This window comes from Phytophthora infestans, genomic scaffold (genome assembly GCF_000142945.1).
Source record: "Phytophthora infestans T30-4 supercont1.1 genomic scaffold, whole genome shotgun sequence".
NCBI classification, from domain to species: domain Eukaryota; phylum Oomycota; class Peronosporomycetes; order Peronosporales; family Peronosporaceae; genus Phytophthora; species Phytophthora infestans.
Genome location: NW_003303758.1, coordinates 2,494,915 through 2,516,118, shown reverse-complemented (window position 1 = coordinate 2,516,118; position 21,204 = coordinate 2,494,915). Strand labels below are relative to the sequence as shown.

Genomic DNA, 21,204 nt, shown 5'->3' with positions numbered 1-21,204 from the left:
CGGTCCATCTGATTCAATCAACCTTCAGATGACATACACCTGATAACCGTCTGATTCAAAATAGAATTTTACCATAACCACGATGCCATAACGCAATTTCACACAAACGCAATTCTACTCGCAAGATGCGGATTCAGGCCGAGGCTGTGGCGGGGCCTCGAGTCGACGCAGAGGACGCAACCCAGCGTCTGCGCGTGATTCGCGTAGACCGCAAGACGCTGCTGGCACGAGCGAACGCGGCTCAGCGCCGTCGCCGTCGTGAGGAGCGCGATTCGCGTCGACTGGGCAATCGTCGACGGTCTTCGTGGCTGTTCGGCGGTGCCAAGAGACCACACGACGATGCAGTGGAGCCGCCGTCTCCCTTCGCCAGCAATGTAGTGGTGAGCGCTAAGTACAGCCTATGGAACTTCGCGCCACGCGTGCTTCTTGCGCAGTTGCAGCGACCCTCGAACGTATATTTTCTGTTCATCGCTGTGCTCCAGACCATCCGAGAAGTAAGCAATACAAGCGGCATCCCAACTATTTTGCTACCACTGGCAGTGGTTTTCGTGTGTAGCGCAATTAAAGAGGCATTAGAGGATCGAGAGCGCCATCGAGCTGATCGCGTGGCGAATAGTAGACCGGTATTGGCCCTGACTCCCTTGGGCAGTTGGGAGCAGCGACAATGGGGAGATCTACGTGTAGGCGACATTGTCAAAGTGATGAATGACCAAACGATCCCTGCGGACTTGTTTTTGCTGTCAGCGGAAGCAGTGGAGCATGATGACGATGGTCCGATGCGAGAGCAGATGCAAGAAGCAAACTTTCAAGGCCCAACAGACTTAGAGGCAGGAAAAGAATCTGGAACAGATTCCTCTGTCGACATCCGAGATGACCAGCGTCCAGCATCACCGAAGCAACAAATAGCGGAGTTTAACTTAGCGTACATTGAGACAAAGTCTCTGGACGGCGAAACTAACCTAAAAATCCGCACGGCGATCCCGTTGGTGGCTGCGCTGTGTCGCGAGTCAAACAGCAAAAGCCGCGCAACTGATGGCGGAGAACACAACGAACTGCGTGGTATGATGGTGTGTGAGCAGCCAAACAATCGCGTTACCAGTTTTGAAGGCACGTTTTCAGTAGTACTAAGCCCCGCTCAAGCGCAGACGCTAGGCGTAGTTGCCGATAACCCAAACAGTGCGCAACTGGATGCTCCAGTGCAGACTGCAAGCCTAATGCAGACCGAAATGACTGGAGATGGCCTCGTGCGTGTGCGTGTACCGGTTACGGCAAAGCAGATGATGCTGCGGAGTTGCGTGCTCCGCAATACACGCTCCGTCACAGGGATGGTGATATTTACGGGCCATGAGACCAAGGTATTTTGCAGCAACACAGAGCCTGTCGTGAAGACCTCGTCAGTGGAGCGACGACTCAATCGACTTATTATCGGGATCGTATTTATCCAGCAGCTCGTCTGTTTTCTTGGTGCGTTGCTCGGTGCCCATTGGATGCACACAGAGGGAGATTCGTTCTGGTATCTTCTCAGTGCCAGCGAGCGGCGGCATCACACTCTCACCGGTGTTTCTACTTCTCACCCATTGGCTGAGCTGGCCAAGTTGCATCTGCGCTACTTCATTATCATGCAAAACTTTGTTCCAATTTCGCTGAATGTGTCGCTGGAGTTCGTCAAGTATTGGCAAGCCTATTTTATCGAGCAAGACCTAGAAATGTACGACAAGCTGTCGGACACGCCGGCAATGGTACGATCCTCAGCTCTGAATGAAGATCTGGGTCGTGTACACCATGTATTCACGGATAAGACTGGAACTTTGACAATGAATCTCATGCTTTTTCGCTACTGCACGGTGGGAGGGAAGCATTACGGTGGTCCCATGCAGGATAAAGATATGGAGGCTGAGATTCCTAGCGATAATTCGTCTTCCACCGCTGCTGAACCAAAGGATGGTCCGAGATTTGTTGACTTTGACCCGACAGAGCTATTCGCTGACATTTGCGCTGGAGGAGAGCAGGCGGAGACGCTGCGTCGCTTCTTACGACACTTGGCGTTGTGTCATACGCTGATTCCCACGAAATCCCTAGCTGAGATGTGCAGCACGTCGTTCCCAGAGTATTCTGCGTCGTCACCCGACGAGCAGGCCTTGGTGTCTGCAGCGGCGTTCTGCAATGTCCGCTTCGTGCACAGAACGCCCACCGCCGTTATGCTCTTGGAGCCAGGATGGACGTCGCCTAGCTCGTATAAATTACTGAACGTGCTTGAGTTTGACAGCGACCGCAAGCGCATGACAGTGGTCGTGGAGACTCCAGATGGGACGATCGAACTCCTTTGTAAAGGTGCCGACAATGTCATTTTTGAGCGACTTGCTGCAGATCAAGCGACAATGCCAGGTGGGATGTCCTATGAACAAGCTTCGGACCAGCTTACACTGTACGCAAAGGATGGTATGCGGACACTTTGTCTCGCTTATAAAATAATCAGTCGGCAAGAGTATGAGGACTGGAACGCACGTTATACGCAAGCACATGCATCAATGGAAGAGCTAGTTAAGCGACGGCAAGGTCGTGCGAATGCCATTGACCCATTGATGAACGAGATTGAGCGTGATCTGGTTCTTCTGGGCGTAACAGCAGTTCAAGACAAACTGCAGGCTGGTGTACCTTCGACGCTGCGTCTACTGCAAGAGACGAATATTAAGGTGTGGACGCTCACAGGCGATAAAATGGAGACGGCGGTGAACATTGGATACGCCAGTGCGCTGCTTTCTCATGACATGGACGTACAGCAAATTGGAGGCGATGATTACACGTCGACTGCTGCAGCTCTGAAGGAGTTATCTCAGCGTGGCGATCAAGCAGCGAAATGTTCTCATCCATCGCCATTTCTAGCTTCATTGTCTTCTAGAGCTAACGGAAGTAGAAGAACACGACGTCGTGATGGCAAGCGGAAAGCTTCGATCCAAACGGACACGTTCCTGGGAAGTGCGAAGGCAGCTGTCAGTGATTTTCTCTTTGGAGCGCCAACAAAGCAAAAGCGAAAGCAAAAGCGAAGACGTCAACGAACTCGTCGAGCGTCAAGGATGTCGTCAGCATTCAGCCAAACGCTAATGTATTCTTCAGTTGCGACGGATGCAGAACATTCCGATAGGTTAACATCAGACGAAGAGTCTTTGTACGACGTCGGGATTGAGGCTGATGATGAAGCTATTCACACGCCCGCATATGGTTCTCTCGCTGGAAACATACACAGCAGTGGAAGCCGTCAACAAACTGGCTCAACGCAGAAGCTAGCGCTCGTGATTGACGGACAGGCTCTTGAGTACGCGCTTCGCCCTCAGTTGCGTACTCTATTCTACCGAGTCACTCAGCAGTGCGCGTCAGCAGTCATTTGTTGTCGCGTATCCCCAAAACAAAAAGCAGATATTGTCGAATTCGTTTGCGAGTTTGAACCCGATAGCGTCACACTTGCAATCGGCGATGGAGCGAATGATGTAGCGATGATCCAGGCAGCACATATCGGTGTGGGCATTTCCGGTCAGGAAGGAGCACAGGCAGTGAATGCTTCGGACTATGCACTAGCTCAATTCCGCTTTCTGCAACGACTGCTGTTTGTTCACGGTCGTTGGGCTTATCGTCGCGTGGCTAAACTCATGAGCTATATGCTTTACAAGAACGTGACGTATGTGCTCACAACGTTCTGGTTCGGATGCTTCTGTGGGTTCTCCGGCCAGCCGCTTATCTTGGACGTAGCTGCACAAAGTTTCAACGTGCTGTACACGAGTGTGCCGCTAGTTCTCTTTGCCGTGTTCGACCAAGATGTATCGTCCACCAGTGCTGCCAAATTCCCGTATCTATATGCACTTGGACAGAAGAATGTCCTCCTCGCTCGTCGCGTATTTTGGCCGTGGATTTTTAACGGGGTGTGGCACTCGATCGTCATCTTTTTCGTTTCTGCTTGGGCATTTGAAGGCTTCGGGCTCGGTATCCGTGACTTCCCCGTTATTGCCACTGAGACCGGAAAAAGTGGCGGGCTTGTGACGCTGGGATTTGTGGTATTCACGAACCTGGTGATCGTCGTGAACTTAAAGCTCTGTCTGGAGGCGTTCCTGCTTACGTGGCAGTTCCTGCTCACAGTGACTGTATCTGTACTGTTGTGGTTCGCTGTTGGGTTCTTCATCTCGCTACCAAACACGGGATTCCCTCAAGCCACTGGTGAGATGGAGTATCTCCAAGAGCTGCCGACTTTCTGGCTGGTTTGCCTTCTTGTGCTGTCGTTGAGTCTGTTACGTGACGGCTTATGGAAAATCTTCCGCCGATTCTCGCGCCCTTCGATGTATCACATTCTCCAGGAACGAGAAGTCATGGGCTTGCCAAACTCGCCGCGACGCATGCTACGTGAGCACCGTCGATCTGTATCAAACACAGCGTGGTCAGATGAACCAGCTACCGTTGTTGACTATGCAAAGCTCTTCACCAGAGTGGAGAATCCTGAGGAAACTCTGATGCGTTCGTCTCCTCTTGGTGAGAGATTGATTGCGTCCCCGTTCTCCAGTTCATCCAGCGGCGGAGATACCATCGATCCCAATCAGCTGGCAGGATTTCAAGGTCGAGAGAAGAAGCGCAATATTCGTATTCGAGGATCATTTCATTCTATCGGCAGCTTTGATAGCTTTGATGCAGGTGTGGAGCCATCTTTCCTGGAAGCTCCCGGATCGGTTGCCACAAGTACAGCAAACGCTGGCGTTGGGGCTCGTTCGTCATCTTTTGTCGGCTCGTACCATGGCTACGCGTTTTCCGAGGACGAGAATGTGGACAGCGACGTGGAAGCAGCGTCGTCTAGGACAACTCGAAGCGATGTTGACCAAACGAAGTCGGCATTTGGAACACACGTTTCTATCAAGAAGGTTCTCAAGTCAGTTCGCGGTAGAAAGAATGCATAAGCTTGTTTTAATGTACAGATCACAGTTCTGGAAAGCATGGAGATAACGTTGCCTGTACGATGCTGTCAGCCGTGTCGCCTTGCTTCTTGTATCGTGAACACTCTAGAGACGCGTGTAGATATCTGCGTTCGCTGTATGGGCGTGGAATGATCACAGTTCCGCTGTGCCCAACAACAGAGCGATACGGTCGAGCAATGCGTATTGGCTGGAAGTGGTCGCTAACAACTTGCTTGTACGGGCGAGCAAACAACACTCGCCCAGGCGGAGATGGTGGAGTTGTAGGATCAAAAGGTGAAGGTAGAGGCGTTTGCTGTGTTTCTATCGTCGGGCGTAGCAGGAGAATTGAATGGAACATGTGCTCCTACATATTATCGAGGACACGGAGAATGAAAACAAGGACGAGCAACACAAAGATATGATGATCTTACCTGCTCCCAGCGGCAGTCACCGTCGTCATAGTCAATCTTCACCGCTGCAGGTGAGGCTTGAGCTGCGCTGATAATACCGTTATACCATTCTCCTTCGTCAGACCAATACACTACCGCCCTTTTGCCGATCATGGCCCGTGCGTCGTGTGCATTCAGCGGCAGCATCTGCTGGAGTTGAGTGCATTCAGCTGTGCCAGCGATCGAGACAGGAAACGGGCGGATGCATGATAGACACTGCAGCTACAAGTCATTAATATCTTTGTCTTGGAGCTGCATGAATAATCTGTGAACACACCTCCCATTGCTGTTCGCCGTCGTCGTAGTGGACGTTATAGCACGGTTCATTGCCCTCCTCGACGCTGCGGATCACTCCAGCAAACCACTGGTTCTCATCTCTCCAGAAAACCTGTACGCGGATCCCAATTTGCAATTGATCATGTCCCGTAGATCTAACGACCGCAACAGCAGCGGATACTTCTGGTTCGGTATCTTCATTGTCCAATTCGAACGAGTCCGAATAGTTGTCGAAGTCGTCCTCGTCGTACTCCTGCTCCTCGGAAGCCGCACTGCATGTAGTAGAGCCGGAAACAGCAGATCCGGGCCCCTCGAAGTCCGTGCTGCATTCACTGCTGCTGGCCATCTCGCTGGGCTCGCAACATTTAGCGTCTTCCACGCTCAAGCGCTACCTGTTCATCGCTGTTACAGAAACCGACTGGAGCTTGGATAGTTCGCGTAACTCCCGGATTGCAGTGACAGGATGCGACGACGGCCATCTTACAGCCACGGTTCAACGCCATTGGCGACTTCAACATGTTGCATACTTGTTGCCTTTTTTGTCGTCTCGGCGCTCGTCGGATAACCAGTGTGGATGTGCATCTGCGGGTGGGACTGGACGACGGGGGAAGCCAGTACAATTGTTCGCCTCTCACTGTGTTTACTGCGTGTGGTGCCAGCCTTTAAGACATCAACGGAGCTGTCGGATTGCACCGCGAAGGAGTTACATCTACATTTATTTGGACAAAAGCTCGGCGTTTCGGAGTATCATCATCGTTGCACCTGCAATCACCGCTGGCGGACCTGTAGGCGGTCTTATTCACCATAGCCGGGCAAGGTGGTGCTAAGCCTACAAACTGCAACGACTTCGAACAATTCAGTGCACTGCACTACAATGCACATGTATACGCTGTATAGCAAACTGCAGCCGTTAATCCGCGTGGACGCGATATTATCTTAAACATCTACTGCAGCAACCTGTCTGTCCGTCACACTAAATTGTCGTGCCTGTCACGCTTTTCCGGACAGATCATTGGATAAAATAATTTAAATATTCCTACTGGCTGCCGAGCGCAGCGAAGGTGGCCTTAATTGGTTAAAACTAGAATGTGTAGTTGACATCAATAAATGCATGTGTTTCCCAGTTTACATATGGGGATTTGCACAAAGCTAATACATTGTCCGAAGGCGGCATCGTTTTAATATTTTATACTTTTTCATAATGCATTGATATTTGAGTACTAAACGGAGGGCAGGGTGCTTAGCGTACACGTAAGCATGCGTGTTTCCGAGGACATGGTTTAAGTATACTGTAGGATCTGCGAGTTACACTGACTAAAATGATAATTTCAATTTTTTTATTGTAAAGATATTAACATTATTAATAATAAGTTATCTGAGTGGGTTTCTGGTATTGCTAAATCGTACATGTTACATGTACAGCAGTAGCCGGTCGTGTGGGCTTGCCGTAAGAACAAAGCTGTGCTTATAAACGTTGTCACTAGATCCACAAAGATAGATAGTTTAGATTGACGTGGAAAAGAAGTAATATGTGCTGATGACAATTACTACTGTATTGTTTCCTAAGCGTTTATTTAGACAGCAAGATTCTGATACTTCTTAATAGGCAGACGCGTTGCCGACAAGGCGTAGAATAAGGTTTTACATGCAGCGGTAAGATAACAACACAACATGAGAGGTGTAAATTATGGTTATTATAAGTAGGCCCGTAAAGAAACGTTAATCAACTTAGAGCCTAATCTACGTTTAACCATCCTGGAATCATCGTTTAAGTATCAAATAAAAATACCGCCGTCAACAAAAGGCGTCGTGCGACGCATCGTTATATCCAAAGGCTACAGTATAACCATAACAGGCACAGATTGGAGTGTCTAATGACTAATTCTGAATCAGCACAAAATGAACACACTTCAATGCATAAGAAAATGCTACAGCCTGAATATTTTTATTAAATATTCAAACTGTTACACTTTTAATTTTCTTTCAAAGTAGCGAGTTTGGTATGCGAAGTGGTTAATAGTCAGTTTATTACAAGCTTAACCAGGCAGTACAAGCGGGTATTTGATGCAAGCTGGACAGATATTCTTTGCATTGTTGCAATCTAGGTTTCAGAAACGGCCCGTGAAATCGATCACGACGCTAAACTAAATATATTATTTAGCGTTTTTAGACTGAAGTGCAGGTGCTTCTGGGTGGAAGATTAAGGTACAGTGATCGCCAACAACAACAAAGAGACTTTGCCAAGATCACTAGCGTAATCGTTTATGAGCATGGTAAGTATGATGCTAGGGTCTCAGTCTTTTGTACCGGTAGAAATATTTACACGGCTTACTGGGAGCTCAGCAATTTGTAGCAAAAGAAACGCAGATTTATAAAAATAAAGAAGTCGATTTAGGCACATGGGGGACTCAGAGGATTTGGACTTATTATCCCGCCAAAGCGAAGCGAAGGCGGGAAGGCAAAAATCTAGAGTAAAACCTAAATTACCGCCGCGTAGCGGCGGCGCTCGGCTAGTATAATAACAAGCGTGAATGTTTCTGCCGTCGTCGGCATTTCGAGCGGGTCGGAAAAGCAGATCGTCGCGTTGCAGGTGCTGAATCTTGCAGATACCAAACTATTTTTTGAGAAGAATCTTGACGCGCGTTCACATCGCCGCTGCTGGCCCATGGCACAAAAAAAAATGGTGCGACAGCAGTGAGTCGTCTCACGTGATCTACCTGCCACCTTGCACGAAGCCGCCAATTGCAATTTTGAAGTGCATCACCGAACATTCTTGGCGAAGATGAAATTGTACGGTTCACTGTCTGGACCGGTTAGGGCTCTGTCTAAGGAAATCGCTGATTAGTCTAAAATTGGATCATGAAGTGATTACCTATTGGCCAAAATCTTAATTAGGAGATCTAGTTGGTTAAAATTTAACCCGACCCACCGCGGTACCGTACTCTCCCTCGCACAGAGCCGGGCATTTTACCCGATTTTTGGTCTGTTGCCTTCATTAGAGAATTTGCGCTGTAGAGGAGAAGGCTCAAACCAGAAAAGAGAAACAGGTACAGATTACGCAGCTGTTGCATGCGCGCACGTCGCCTCAGAGTCCTCGGTGACGGACACTCGGTCCTGACTAACGATTACTAACATGTGTTTGATTGTATGCTGCGTTTGCTTTTGTGTTTGCAGTACTAAGTGCAGCTGTCGCATTAATCCTATTTGCCAAGAAGAGTGAGATTTATCCTCACACACAAAACAAGTTGCAGAGCGAATCACACACGTCTAAAAAGCCGTTTGTGCACGAGCTCCTTTTGTGCCATTTGTCCCTTCCTACGCCACACACAGGACAGCAAAAAGAAGCTGTCTGTTTTCTTTCTGTGTGTGCCACTTGCTGCCTTGTTGCGCTTGCGCTCTTGCAGTTAGCTGGACTTGAGGAACCGAGACGTCATCTGGCCCTGGGCTTCGATCGATTAACACACACAAAGCACGCACATACACAGCGCTGTCAGTAGATAACTCTGCCACGACATATTGAAAAACGGCACCGTGGCGACGACAACAGAGACCGAGTCCGAACACGAGACGGGAGTGGGCTAACTACTGCACACACAGGCATCGCAGAATCTAGTCGAAATCTTTTTAAGAACGGAGGAAACCAGCGGAACCAAACAGATGACAGCAGAGGGCATGCGTGCCAAACGACGAACCACCTACCAAAACATGCACGAGATCGTCAAGTTGGCCAAGAAATACTCGCCCAAGCTAGTGAAGGGCTACAGCGCAGGAAACATTTCTGTCGTGGATAAAAAAAGCTGGCTGGAAGTATGCGACCGTAAGCACCGGTACGTTCTTCGCGTTTCCTAAGATAATTTAGGAAACCGCTTGCAACTAATGTGAACTTTTTTTTTAATACACAGATATGGAGCAAACTTGCGAGCATATTATAAGGAGTGGAAGCGTCAGCCAATGGAGCCCACAAAGCCGAGCTTCTGGGAGTGGCTGGACGACGAATCTATTGAAGTCGCTGGTGTACCGAGAACGAAACTAGAACGCGAGACTGTGCTGTACTGTGACACGGCGGCTGAACGTCAGAAGTTTGCGCTCTCGGTCCAGAACGGTCAGATTGTACATGATGTCTCGCAAGAGATCGTGGAAACTGGACCCGATGGATGGATATTTGTTTTACGCGATGGTGTTCTTTACGGCTCCCAGAAGGAGACGAAGAAGATCCCTCGAATCCACCATACGAGCTTCGTAGGAGGCGAATGTGTGCAGACAGCAGGAATGATGGTGATCAGTGACGGGGTCATTAAAACTATTTATCCCCACAGCGGTCACTACCGTCCGTCCGAGTATGAACTGCTGGTTTTATTGCGGTTCCTTGTGAACAACGGTGTAGACCTGAGCGATGTAGATGTCGACGTGCAGCGAATCCAGAAAGTGTTCCGCGATACTGTAAACGGCGCACTTGTGAAGAAACTGGACAACGCGCACTTCTGGAACGCGTACCGTGTATGGTACTTCTTGGAGGAGAAGCATCTTGCGTGGAAGATCGGACTTTTTGACGAACTTGTCGAGACGGTCGGTCAAAAGACGGATATGCACGTGGCGTTGGAGCGATCGGAGATTTTGGAGGACAGCGTCATGGACGAGATGAACGATGAGACGTCCGAGATCGCATTTACAGACGGCGGATCTCATTCGCTCTCGCTCTTGCGACCGGCATACGACGCTCCAACGTTCGCAGATGCGGCGAAGCAATTGACCACATGCGAACTACAGCCGTGAATCCAGACCGGGATGATTTTTTTGCCTTCTTTACGCCAAGATATTACTGCCACCACCTCCGCACCTTGGCAGCGGATACAACACACATCAAGCAAGTATAATGTAATCTAGAGTGACAGAGACATGGGAGGGCCTTTCAGGTGTATTGGTAGCTAGCATATTGGTAGCAAGCAGGGAAGACGAAGTCGGAAGCAGCAGCAAAAGTCTTTATTGGAGCGCAGCACGCAGCATTCGGCATCCAGCGTGACTGCACTGGTGCGTTTGATTTTTATTTTATGAATGAGTTTCATGGTTATCCTGTTTTGCTCTTCTTCGCACATAGGTTGGGTCGTTTTAATGTTAATTATGGCTAGTGCTGATGCTGGTGAACAGACGTTTACCTATTTAGAAAATGGAGCGAAGTAGCATTGGAGGATTCAACGATGGTGCTAGGACTGCAGAAGGAAGCGCGAATGATGCTGCAGCTCCGGTACTCAGTCATATCCACGTGTCCTGCTACGTCACTGCAGCGAATCGCGCCACGCCTGTGTTTGAGGTTCTTCCGCAACAAAACTGCGTGAAAGTAGCGAACAAACCTGCAAATGATGCGTCTATAGCAGGGATGCTAAGTACCTCTTCTAGTGGTGGAGCGGTTTCTACGGCCGAATGGACTTTTCATTCCGTGTTTTCGTCGAGTTCGCCGTCACACGCTATCGACTTTTTCACTGAAATCACGTTACCCGCTCTACGAACGGCACGAGATGGCATCAACTCGAACGTTGTCGTGTGGGGTGTACATCCTACTCAAAAATATCGGCTGCTGTTCGGCAAAAGCGTTGGCGGAGGAGGCTTTGCACCGCAACCTGAAATGGCAGTGAATGACGTTGTAGAGCTGTATGGCCAGCTAGTAGGAATGCTTCACGCTTTCTTTGCTCAGTTGGACATTGGATCTCGGCCAGCTCAAAATGAACCCTGGAGACTGGGAATCAGCAGCTGGATTATTGTAAACAACCAAGCGATTGACTTGTTGAAGACAGATAGTAACAGGACGAATTCCTCAGCCGAGCCCATGACGTTTGTGTCGCTGGAAGCGCAATCACTGGCTGGTGCATTTCGCATTGTGCAGACTGCTAAGACTAATCGTATCGTACGCAAACAGAACGCAGAGAATGCACATTTCTTCGTACGATTGGCGTTGTTTCATGGTGGCCAAGTAAGTAGTGTGCATCTTGTGGACCTTATTGACCAAAAAGATTTTCAGGATCAAGTATCGATACAAGAAAAGATCGAGCTTTACAGTATTTTACAAGATTTACGACAAGCTGGAGCTACTTTAAGACAAAGCAGCACTCGTGCCTCAGTTCCACAAGTTTTTACAGGCAAAATGGTGCTATCGAACTTCATGATGCCTTTGTTGACTGCAAACGCTAAATCTTTCCTGTATGCTAACGTGATCGACTCACGCAGCAGTTTGCGAGAAAGCGTGCAGATGCTGAATGCTGTGGCCAATCTGCGAGGCTTTACATGCGTTTGTAAACCCCTTCGTGGCGTATCCTTTGAGCAGCTGTGTTTTGAAGCTTCTCCAAGTGAGCCACCACGGCATGACATTCAAAGTGAACAGGATAGATACATCGTGGAAGCACAGATAAGGGGATCTACGCCGAATCGATCGGTGCTGTCGCCACAAATCGAAATGCCGTCGTCGGTAAATTCTCATATGCTGGAGAGGCATTCGTCCTTCGAGCAACCACCAGCAACATCCTCTTTAAATGGAGCTGAAGAGTCAGAAGCGATGAGCTGGTTGAATGCATTTGCTCAACGAAAGCTAAACATACTCGGTGGATCTATTGACACGATCAGTATAGCAGCTAAAGCATCTGAACGGCCGGGATCGGACACAGCACCTTTGTCTGGCCTTGACAGTCGAGTGGATAGTGAAAACCTTCACGAGAAATATACCACACTAGACACGCGGCCTTCAATTACCGATCTATATGAGCAAGTGCGCGAGTCTTTGGAAGATGTCAAGGAAATCGAATTGGGTAAACCTGAGAATTCAAGAGTATCGCATTGCTCGCTCCATTCGCTGCCTCCTAATCGTTCAATACCGGAGTCCCATACTCCACTACCAATTCTTGACCAAAGCTCAGATCAAGAAGACTTTGCGCACATCGGATACAGCCGCACAAAGAATGAAAGAATTTTGCAGCATCACACCGAGCGATCACAGCACCCAGACGAAGATTTACATTCATCCAATCACGCAGTAAACAATCATCCTGTGATTAATTCTCGCTATCGAGAGGTTTCTTATACTGACTCGCCTGAGGTTGATTCGGTGGAACCCACACTCATGTCAGCACGACTATTGCCCTGCGAAGCCGTTAAGCCAGTGTCATCAAAGCCGGATCCTTTCGAGCTAGAAGCATTTAAAAAGGCTGGTATCTCTCCATGTGTGATGGTGCCTCCGAATGTTGATGGGTTGGATGTCAAGACGGCTGAACGAGTTCAGGCTGCAGATGCTACTTTACTACGGAAGAACTACGAAGCTCTGCTCTCGATTGTGCGGGAACAACAGCAAGACAAAGAAGCAGCAGAAGCTCGAGCAGCTGAAGCAATCCAGGATCAAGAAGAGACGCGAGCAATGTTTGAAGTCCATATTGAGAACATGAAACTGGCAAATGTCGGACTTCGCAGCAAGTTGCGTGCTCTAGAAAAGCGCACGTCGCTTCCTCAAGTATTTAAACAGTACCAACAGGAGCTGAGCACTCTTCACGCCCAAGTGCAAGAACTTCAAACACGAAATGTCGCGCTCGAACTCCGGGTAAATGCCAAAATTCCGCTGGTAATGCGCTTTCAATTATAAGAATATTTATTCACTGGAGTGTTTACTGGACAGGCAAGCGGAGTTGGGGGGGCAGTGATGGGAGCAAGTGGGTCTTCGATTGAATTAAAGAAGAAGTACCGGCAAGTAGTCGAAGAGAAATTAGCATTGGAGCGAGAAATTATGGAACTTCGGAAAAGAGAAAGGTTGGTATTTCTGCAAGAGAATTTCGAATGTTTTCTAAATTCACGGCTTGTATGCAACGCAGACAACAACAAGTCCATAGTAAAATGGCAGGCGAATCTACTCGGCGTGTAGATCAGTTATCGCGGTATGTTGTGGCAAATGTTGTGCTGAACTCGCGTTGAAAACTAGTGCAAGCTAACAAAACTTGTGTGAAATAGGGATCTGAATAAGAAGGAGGAGGATCTGGTGGCTACTCGACTAAGTAAGCAGCGATTGATCGCAGAAATGAACCAGGCACGTGAGAAAGCCGATCAACTACATCATGAGAACGAGAAGCTTTTGCAGGAGAAAGCAGTTACGACCGAAGAGCTTCTTGCCACCAGAATGTACCTGGCCTCCCTCGACATTGTGCGTGAATATTACTACGTGTATAGTAGCATCATGCGTATGTTAAAGAAGATAACTGATGGCTTTCATGTTGTTTAGGAGAAAAAGAAGGCGTCGATTCTCGACCGCTTCGTTGAGAAGCACGGTGACCGCATGAATAAACTCCGACAGCATGGCCCATTCTCAACTGGAAGCAAAGGTGAGAATTGGCGTCGCGACCAGTACGCTCGAGAATGCGAAGACAAACTTCTTGCAACAGTCAAACGATCGCTTCCACAGGCGGTTCCGCTATGCAACAAGATACTTCGCCGTCTCGAGATGCAGGAGTTATCATTACGTGAGTTCTCTGAACGCGAAGTGGACTTCATCAACCTACTCGTTGAACTCGTCTCGGACCAGCCGACAGTCTCACTCAAGCAGATGATCGAACAGGAGATGAAGAAGCTCCAATCGTAAAAAAAAAACAAGGGACAGTAATTGGTGATGGCAAATGCCAAGGAGAGTTGCCACTCTTCCCATGATGTTGCACTACCACACTTAATCTTTCCTTCTCTCTACGATAACAATGCTCGAGATGGCTGTGGCACTTAGTCGACCTGGGCCATGGCGACGTCCTGCTCCGTGAACTTGCCCTTCTCGGTCTCGGACACGGCGCGGTTCTTGCGCTCCAAAATCTTCTTGCGGTCCTTGTCAAGCTTGAGCTTGGTGATGACCACCTTGGAGGCGTCAATGCCAATAGGCACCGAGGCGCCGTTAGCCTTCTCGCGCACCACACGCTCGACGTGGATGACGAACTTCTTGCGGTACACGGCGGTCACGCGACCCTCACGGGACTTCTGCGAGCCACGCACGATCATGACCTCGTCCTCCTTGCGGATAGGCAGGCTGCGAACCTGAAATGTGTCAATAAAAAAGGATGCCATGAGCCTTTAAAGTCACGATCAAAGCTAGAAGTTTGTAGCTGTCGTCCTGGGAGAGGGGTCGACACTTACGGTTCCCGCGATGCCATGAAGTGCCAGACTCCGTAACGAGTTTCTGACATGGACTTACAACGCTGAAAGTACCAGTGTACTAACTTACATTGTACTTGTTCTGCAGCTCCTTGGACAGAGGGGCGCTCATGAGCACACGACGCTGGGTCGAGTGGGCACCGAAGTGGGCCTTACGGCTTTTGCGGCGCGACGAGGACACGGTCGAGTTGAACTTCACTGTAGTTTCACAAGATCATGCACACTCGAGTAAGCACATTATTCCTGATGGCATGGACACTTTCAACAAACACGGCGACGTACTCTTGTTATCACGTAAGAAAAGAGATACTGAACGCGGCGCTGTGGTGTCGGCGCCATCGAAGCCAACCAAAAAGAGGTCGATTATAAGCGGTTAATGAAGACGGTTAGTGAATAGGGGAATTACTGACCGGTTCCTCAAAAGGAGCAATGTACCAATTCAGAAAATTTAATAAGAATTGACAGGTTTGGAGAGTGCATTGATTTTTTTTTATTTTACGGTACTGAGAGACGCGTCTTGTGAGGAGTCTGCATGTTGTTTTTTGCCGATCGACTCGTGTTGCTTCGTACTCTAGTGAGCACGACCATTTTTTGCTTCAAAGCATGCTGTTCGTAGGGCAAGTGGAGTGGTTAAATACTTGTCTTCACTTCAACGACACTCAAGAAGACAAAAAATGGACGTACCTCTTGGATGAGCGTGATGGGCTCGGTGGCAGTTTGCACAGGACAGTTTTTCATGATATCTACTGCACTGGGCCTCCTTGTTGGATCAGGATGCATCATCTGTAAGTTTAAGTGAGATCCCAGTCAGCTTCAATGTCAACCATACCAATAATAAAAAATATGCGGGCAATTGCGTTCCTACCTGTTGAATCATCTCGCTGAGTTCTTTTGAGTACTCTGAAGAAAGAGAAGGCAATTCTCCATCCCGCAGATCATGCCACTTCTTCCCAGCTTCTGGCAAGACCATTCCAGTAGCAATTTCCAGCATCATAATACCTACGACGTCAGAAGACAGCCATGAGTATCTCTGCTACTTTCATAATCATTGAAGTGCTTGAATGTGTTGCAGTGTACCAAAACAAAAGATATCCGCCGAAGGGAGCCGATCGGCGCTGGACAGTAGCTCCTTCGCCATGTACTTCGCATCTCCTTCAAGATCACTTATTGTACTCGACGCTTTGGACGATGTCACCACTTTTCCGGCCATACCGAAGTCCCCAATCTTTAAATGTCCGTCTCCCGTGATAAATATGTTGTCAGGTTTGATATCCAGATGAACAAGACCGTGTTCAGCGAGGACCTCGAGTCCGCTTGCAACATTCCGTAAGATACTCCACAAGTAGTATTCGGGAAGAACTTCTCGGTTTCGTGTCGTAATAAACTCTTGCAATGTGCCTCCCTCGCACAGCTCCATTTGCAAGAAGAAAAAGCCTGTATTTGCACAATTGTCATCAGCACAGAGCCCCCCCCATTTTTGTTCGCAAAAAAAGAGATGTGCATACCATTCTCCTGCCAGGCTTGGTAATATCGCACGATGCTGTCGAAGTTGTGTCGTGACGATGTTAGCTTATCAAGGATTATGATTTCTTGGGCCAACACATCACTGTAAATCGAGCAAAGTTGACACCAGAGAAAGTAAGGAGACTATCGACTATTACATAAAAGCCTGGAATCCGTACCGTTCTCGATCGTTTCGCAGCTCTTGTTTCGACTTTTTGATGGCGAACAGCGCTCCACTCAGTGGATCTCGGACCTGTTAGGGAAACACGAGTGAGTAAGTACTCGCAATAGAGCTCGAGCCAAAGAAAATGAGAGCGACACCTTAAATACTTCTGCCGATACGCCAGCTCCAAGCCAACGAATAGTTTGCAAACTTTCAAACGAAGGGACAAAATGGTTCTGTCCGACAAGGAATCACACTTCAGACCCCCTCACCAGCCGCAAACAGAGGCATAAAAACTCACCGGAGAGTCTGCAACACTAAGTTTCTTCACAACTACTTTCTTCCCTTGCGAGCGCCGCCGCATATGCACAGGACTCTTCATAGACAAAGTCGCTCCAAGGTTTTGGCTCAGCAACGTTGCTGGGCTCGCACACGGCGGTGACACCGATCTACTGGACCTGCTTTCGTCCACATATCAATCCAGACGTTATTCTACTAGCCCCTCTCAATCCTTTATAGTAGCTTACCGTCCGGCAAGCCCCGGTCTCCTGTGCGTCGGAGTGCTCTGCTCTGAGCTGGATCGTCGTTGCTGTATCTTATTGGGTGACAAAAGTACTTGCCGACGATACGGCGGGTCCTGCCTGCCGTACACGCCCAAGCGCTCCGTGCGCCGTGTGCGGTAGCGAAAGGTTCCCCCGACCGCCGCCGCTTTCGTGTTATGTGGACTTGAATCTTTGGTGGAGTTGTTACACTTGCGGTTCTCCTGTTCGAATTCCTCAGCATTTTCGTCGTCATCGTCGCTGCTCATGAAGTCCAACGCCTTATTTACGCGTGGAGATGAGGCCTCTTCCATGGCGGCATGCAACGAGCGCGCTCGCATCGGCGACGCCAACTCCCGCACCATTTTCGCTGCCAAGTCCAATTATCGTACCTTTTTTTTTACCAATCACAGGTAATGCAGGGTTACCGTAGATGACAAAAAAAACACCTGAAGGCTTCAAATTAAGTCACTTCCTATCATAGGGACTAATTTCTTCATGCCAATTCGTCGTTTTACAAGACCGGCATGACTGAGGCAGCACCGCGTGCGCGGATCGTACCTTTATGCGAGCCACCAGAAGGACAAGTTGGAGGGCGAAGATATGCGCATCGTGTGGATTGAAAGAATCAATTTTGAAGCATGGGAAGTATACAGGGACTGGGTTTGCTCGCTTGAAGAGATGGAGCCAATGGTTCAAGCTGTATTTGCTCCGACGGTTGACATACAAACTCGGCGCATTCTCCGTTGGCGGCGTCACGTGTGTTGGAATACGTATTGGGGACCAGGCACAATGAAGTGTTGGTATACGAGATGAGAATCAGTTGGGCCAGGTCATTGTATGAGAACGGGGTTGAATCCGTTAGTGTTGGTAGGAGCTCTGGAAGAGCAGCGCTAGCACCTAAATAATTCAGTCTTCATTTTACCTTCAAAGAGTCACAGCGGTCAGAAGTGTGTTCACGGAACGGAGTTCCAATAGGGTTATGAGCCCAAAAACGAAGCCGCTGAATTACTCGAGTGAAGGAGTGCCGAAAAACTGGAACGGCAAGGATTGGCAGACGTATAAGTGGGCGCTGATGAATGTCTTCAAAGAGCAAGATCTCAAAGTCATCGCGGTCGGTGAATTGACTAAGGCGATGCTTTCTATCGCGAGTGCGGAGAAGAAAGAGGAATTTGAGAAGAAGCAGTTGAAGATCATGCGCTTAATTGGTACTTCAGTACTGGCAGACGTGCTGCACCAAATACGCGACAAGGAGACCGGATCGGAAATTTGAAGTGAGCTGTGTAGTCTGTATGAAGGAAAGCAGAGCGAAGCGATCAAGGCATATACGATTCGTCGCGTAGAGAACGAGCTTTGGAACACGAAGCTTACCCCTGGAAGTGATGCTAATCTTCACCTCTGTAAGATGTTCAACCTCAAGTCTGTGTTGGCCGACTTGAATCATACCGTTGCAGACACCACAATGGTGGATATGCTACTGGAGAGTTTGCCTGATCAAGTTGAGTTCGAACATTTGAAATCTTCTAACTACTATGGAGCGGATCCGAGTGTGTACTCACCTAAGAAGGTGAGGGAGCTGATTCTCGCAGCAGCAGCTCGGCAAAGAGAGTTCCGAGGAAAGCGTAGTGACAAGAAGGGTAATCAGAGAGGAGGAAGTGGAAAAGCATTCGAGAGAAAAGGAAGTTCTCAGGAGGACAAAGTTGGTGGATTCAAGAGTGCCCGGAAGTGTTATTCCTGCGGCAGTGAAGACAATCTGCGTGTGAATAGTCCTGATAAGTCAAAGGTGCAGGTGAATGGTGGAAGCGCTGAGCAGAAGCGCAAGCCACGGAGTAACTACACCGTGCGACAGGAGATAACTATGCCTGTGCAAATAGACCGTGAACAGGATGAGGGTGTCGTAGCAGGACTTGGGCAGTTACGTGAAGTCCATGAAGACCCTCAAGGACGCGGTGAAGCACATGGACAGGATGAATTCGTGCATGAAGATGAAGCTCGAGAAGCTGGAAATCATGTTGAAGATGCACGTGGTCATGGAGTCGTGAGTGACGGCAAAACAGTGAGTGACGAAGACCCAGTAAGTGATCCTGAGGCAGATAGTGGAGAAGCACATCTGATAGACAGCGATCAAGAAACTGGACGGCTTAATGGCGGGTGGCGGTATCTGGATACGGCTTCCAACTCGCACGTCACGGATAATTTTGCTGAGTTTGTGTCATACACGGCGGACTCGGACAACTTGCAGGGTATCCGAGGTGTTACGCCAACCATTGCCTCAAGAATTGCAGGAATGGGAACAGTGGCGTTGATGACAGAGGTAGACGGAGAACGAGTGGTAACATATATCGATGGAGTGTTGTACATTCCTGACGCAGAGTATGGCTTGTTTTCTCCGGGACTTGCCTTTGAGCAAGGTTTTGCTATCGAGTTTAACAGTGAAACCAGAAGTTTTGACATACTGAGAGATGGAAGGACTGTAGCTGTTGCGACGGCGCAGGATGCTATTTGGGGATTTCAGGTAGCAGTTCCAACTCAGAGAGCAAGAGTGATCTCAGAAGCAGCAGCAGTATGCAACCACACCATCGCTCAAGGTGTTGGTTCGCTGAAGCTTTGGCATGAAAGATTATGTCATACATGCCCACAGTATCTGAAGACCATGGTGGACAAGGAGCTAGTGCACGGAATGATGCTGACACAGCGACAGCAGGAAACGTGCGATGCGTGCCACATTGGGAAGCAGAAGATGAGATCACACCGCAAGAAGTTGGATCGAGGACTGAAGAGACCGAACCAAGTGGTCTATGCAGACCTTCTGATTCCGGGCAAGAACAACTCTACTCGGTATGAAGCCGTCCTGGTGATTATGGATGGTTATTCTCGCTTTGTCACGGTGTACCTGCTGAAGAGTAAAGACAACAAGGTGGTGAACAAGCACATGCGGGAATATGTCTTGTGGGCGGAGCGGCAGGCTGGTCGGAGCATCAGCGGAGCTACCCACAAAGTACTGCAAGTCTGGAGTGACAAAGGCAGTGAGTTCTTCAATGGCGAAATCGATGCATGATATCGATCGAAGGGGATTGAGCACGTGAAAGTCGGACCGAAGAGTTCGCAGCTCAACCTGTGTGAGCGCACACATCAGTCATTGAGAGACATGACTCGGTCTACGATGGCACACTCGGGGTTGCCGAGGAGCCTGTGGCCGGAGGCCATGAGAAACGCAGTTTATGTGAAGAACCGCGTGTTTAACAAGGGAACTGGACGAATTCCCTACGAGATGTTGCTTGGCATCGAGCCGGACGTGCATCTCATTCGGAAGTTTGGAGCACTAGCTTATGTCCATGTACCAGTAATTCCTGGACGCAAGAAACTTAGCGATCATGCGAAGATCAATTTTGTGTTGGGTTATGCTGAAGATGTAGTTGGATGCAAAGTTTACTTCCCTGACGAGCACACGGCGAAGTTTGTATCTGATTTGCGAGTTGCAGAAGACGTCATGTACCGTGATCGACATGCAACTGAACTGGGAAAGGATGATGGATCTTTTCTTCTTCTTCATTTCCACTCAACGGAGAAGATTGAATACCCAAACTGATTTTGAGCCGAGCTGAGCACTGTGCCGTACTCGGGAGCTCGAGGGGAGGCAAGTGTAGTGATATGCAGACACAGGATAGACGTGAAGTGTATTCCTGTGCATGTTCAAGTGCACAATGTCGATGAAAATGGTGGTGGTTCAGGCAGTGATGGTCTGGACGGTGTGCGCCATGCCGATGAAAATGGCGGTGTTTCAGGCAGTGATGGCCTGGACGGTGATAGTCAACTTGCTGAGACTGGTCAACTCGATGACAATGCTGTGGAAGATGACAGACATGTCGATGTTGATAAGCAAGGTGATGTTATTGTTGAGAGTGCACGAGATGATGAAGATCAATCACGTGATCTCGATGAAGACATTAATGTCGATGTTGGTGAAATACCTGAGGACGAAAACAGTCAGGAAACGAATGATACTATCGACATTAAAGATGAAGAAGCAGTGTCTGTGGCTGAAACCTGTGGTTCTGAGACAGCTGACCAAGAGCTGGATGAACACGAGGATTCTGGTGGTAATAAGGACATTACAGTGGCAAGTGTCTTTGCTGAGGATCTGGGCAGCGAGGATGCAGAATTGCAGAGTGATACCGAAGAGA

The 21,204-nt window shown here is 48.8% G+C and overlaps 5 protein-coding genes across 5 annotated transcripts; 3 read left to right on the top strand and 2 right to left on the bottom strand.

Moving 5' to 3' along the window:
* Nucleotides 1–125: 125 nt before the first annotated feature.
* Nucleotides 126–4,934, top strand: PITG_00481 (P-type ATPase (P-ATPase) Superfamily; the record flags this gene model as incomplete). Its single annotated transcript, XM_002909034.1, has 3 exons — nt 126–771; nt 907–1,154; nt 1,203–4,934. 3 exons carry the CDS (start codon nt 126–128, stop codon nt 4,932–4,934), a joined length of 4,626 nt encoding a protein of 1,541 aa, XP_002909080.1.
* A 284-nt stretch (nt 4,935–5,218) lies between these two features.
* On the bottom strand, nt 5,219–6,002 carry PITG_00480 (uncharacterized protein; the record flags this gene model as incomplete). The annotated part of the gene is made up of 3 exons (XM_002909033.1): nt 5,219–5,295; nt 5,383–5,602; nt 5,658–6,002. 3 exons carry the CDS (start codon nt 6,000–6,002, stop codon nt 5,219–5,221), a joined length of 642 nt encoding a protein of 213 aa, XP_002909079.1.
* A 2,665-nt stretch (nt 6,003–8,667) lies between these two features.
* On the top strand, nt 8,668–10,733 carry PITG_00479 (uncharacterized protein; the record flags this gene model as incomplete). Its single annotated transcript, XM_002909032.1, has 3 exons — nt 8,668–8,703; nt 8,831–9,483; nt 9,559–10,733. The coding sequence occupies 2 exons, from the start codon at nt 9,314–9,316 to the stop codon at nt 10,427–10,429; spliced, it is 1,041 nt and encodes a 346-aa protein (XP_002909078.1).
* An 87-nt stretch (nt 10,734–10,820) lies between these two features.
* On the top strand, nt 10,821–14,261 carry PITG_00478 (uncharacterized protein; the record flags this gene model as incomplete). The annotated part of the gene is made up of 8 exons (XM_002909031.1): nt 10,821–11,974; nt 12,035–12,267; nt 12,376–12,674; nt 12,798–13,232; nt 13,308–13,467; nt 13,512–13,563; nt 13,637–13,826; nt 13,905–14,261. The coding sequence occupies 8 exons, from the start codon at nt 10,821–10,823 to the stop codon at nt 14,259–14,261; spliced, it is 2,880 nt and encodes a 959-aa protein (XP_002909077.1).
* A 1,046-nt stretch (nt 14,262–15,307) lies between these two features.
* On the bottom strand, nt 15,308–17,361 carry PITG_00477 (ser/thr kinase; the record flags this gene model as incomplete). The annotated part of the gene is made up of 8 exons (XM_002909030.1): nt 15,308–15,421; nt 15,500–15,598; nt 15,681–15,814; nt 15,893–16,249; nt 16,321–16,421; nt 16,498–16,571; nt 16,783–16,939; nt 17,009–17,361. The coding sequence occupies 8 exons, from the start codon at nt 17,359–17,361 to the stop codon at nt 15,311–15,313; spliced, it is 1,386 nt and encodes a 461-aa protein (XP_002909076.1).
* Between the last annotated feature and the right edge of the window lie 3,843 nt (nt 17,362–21,204).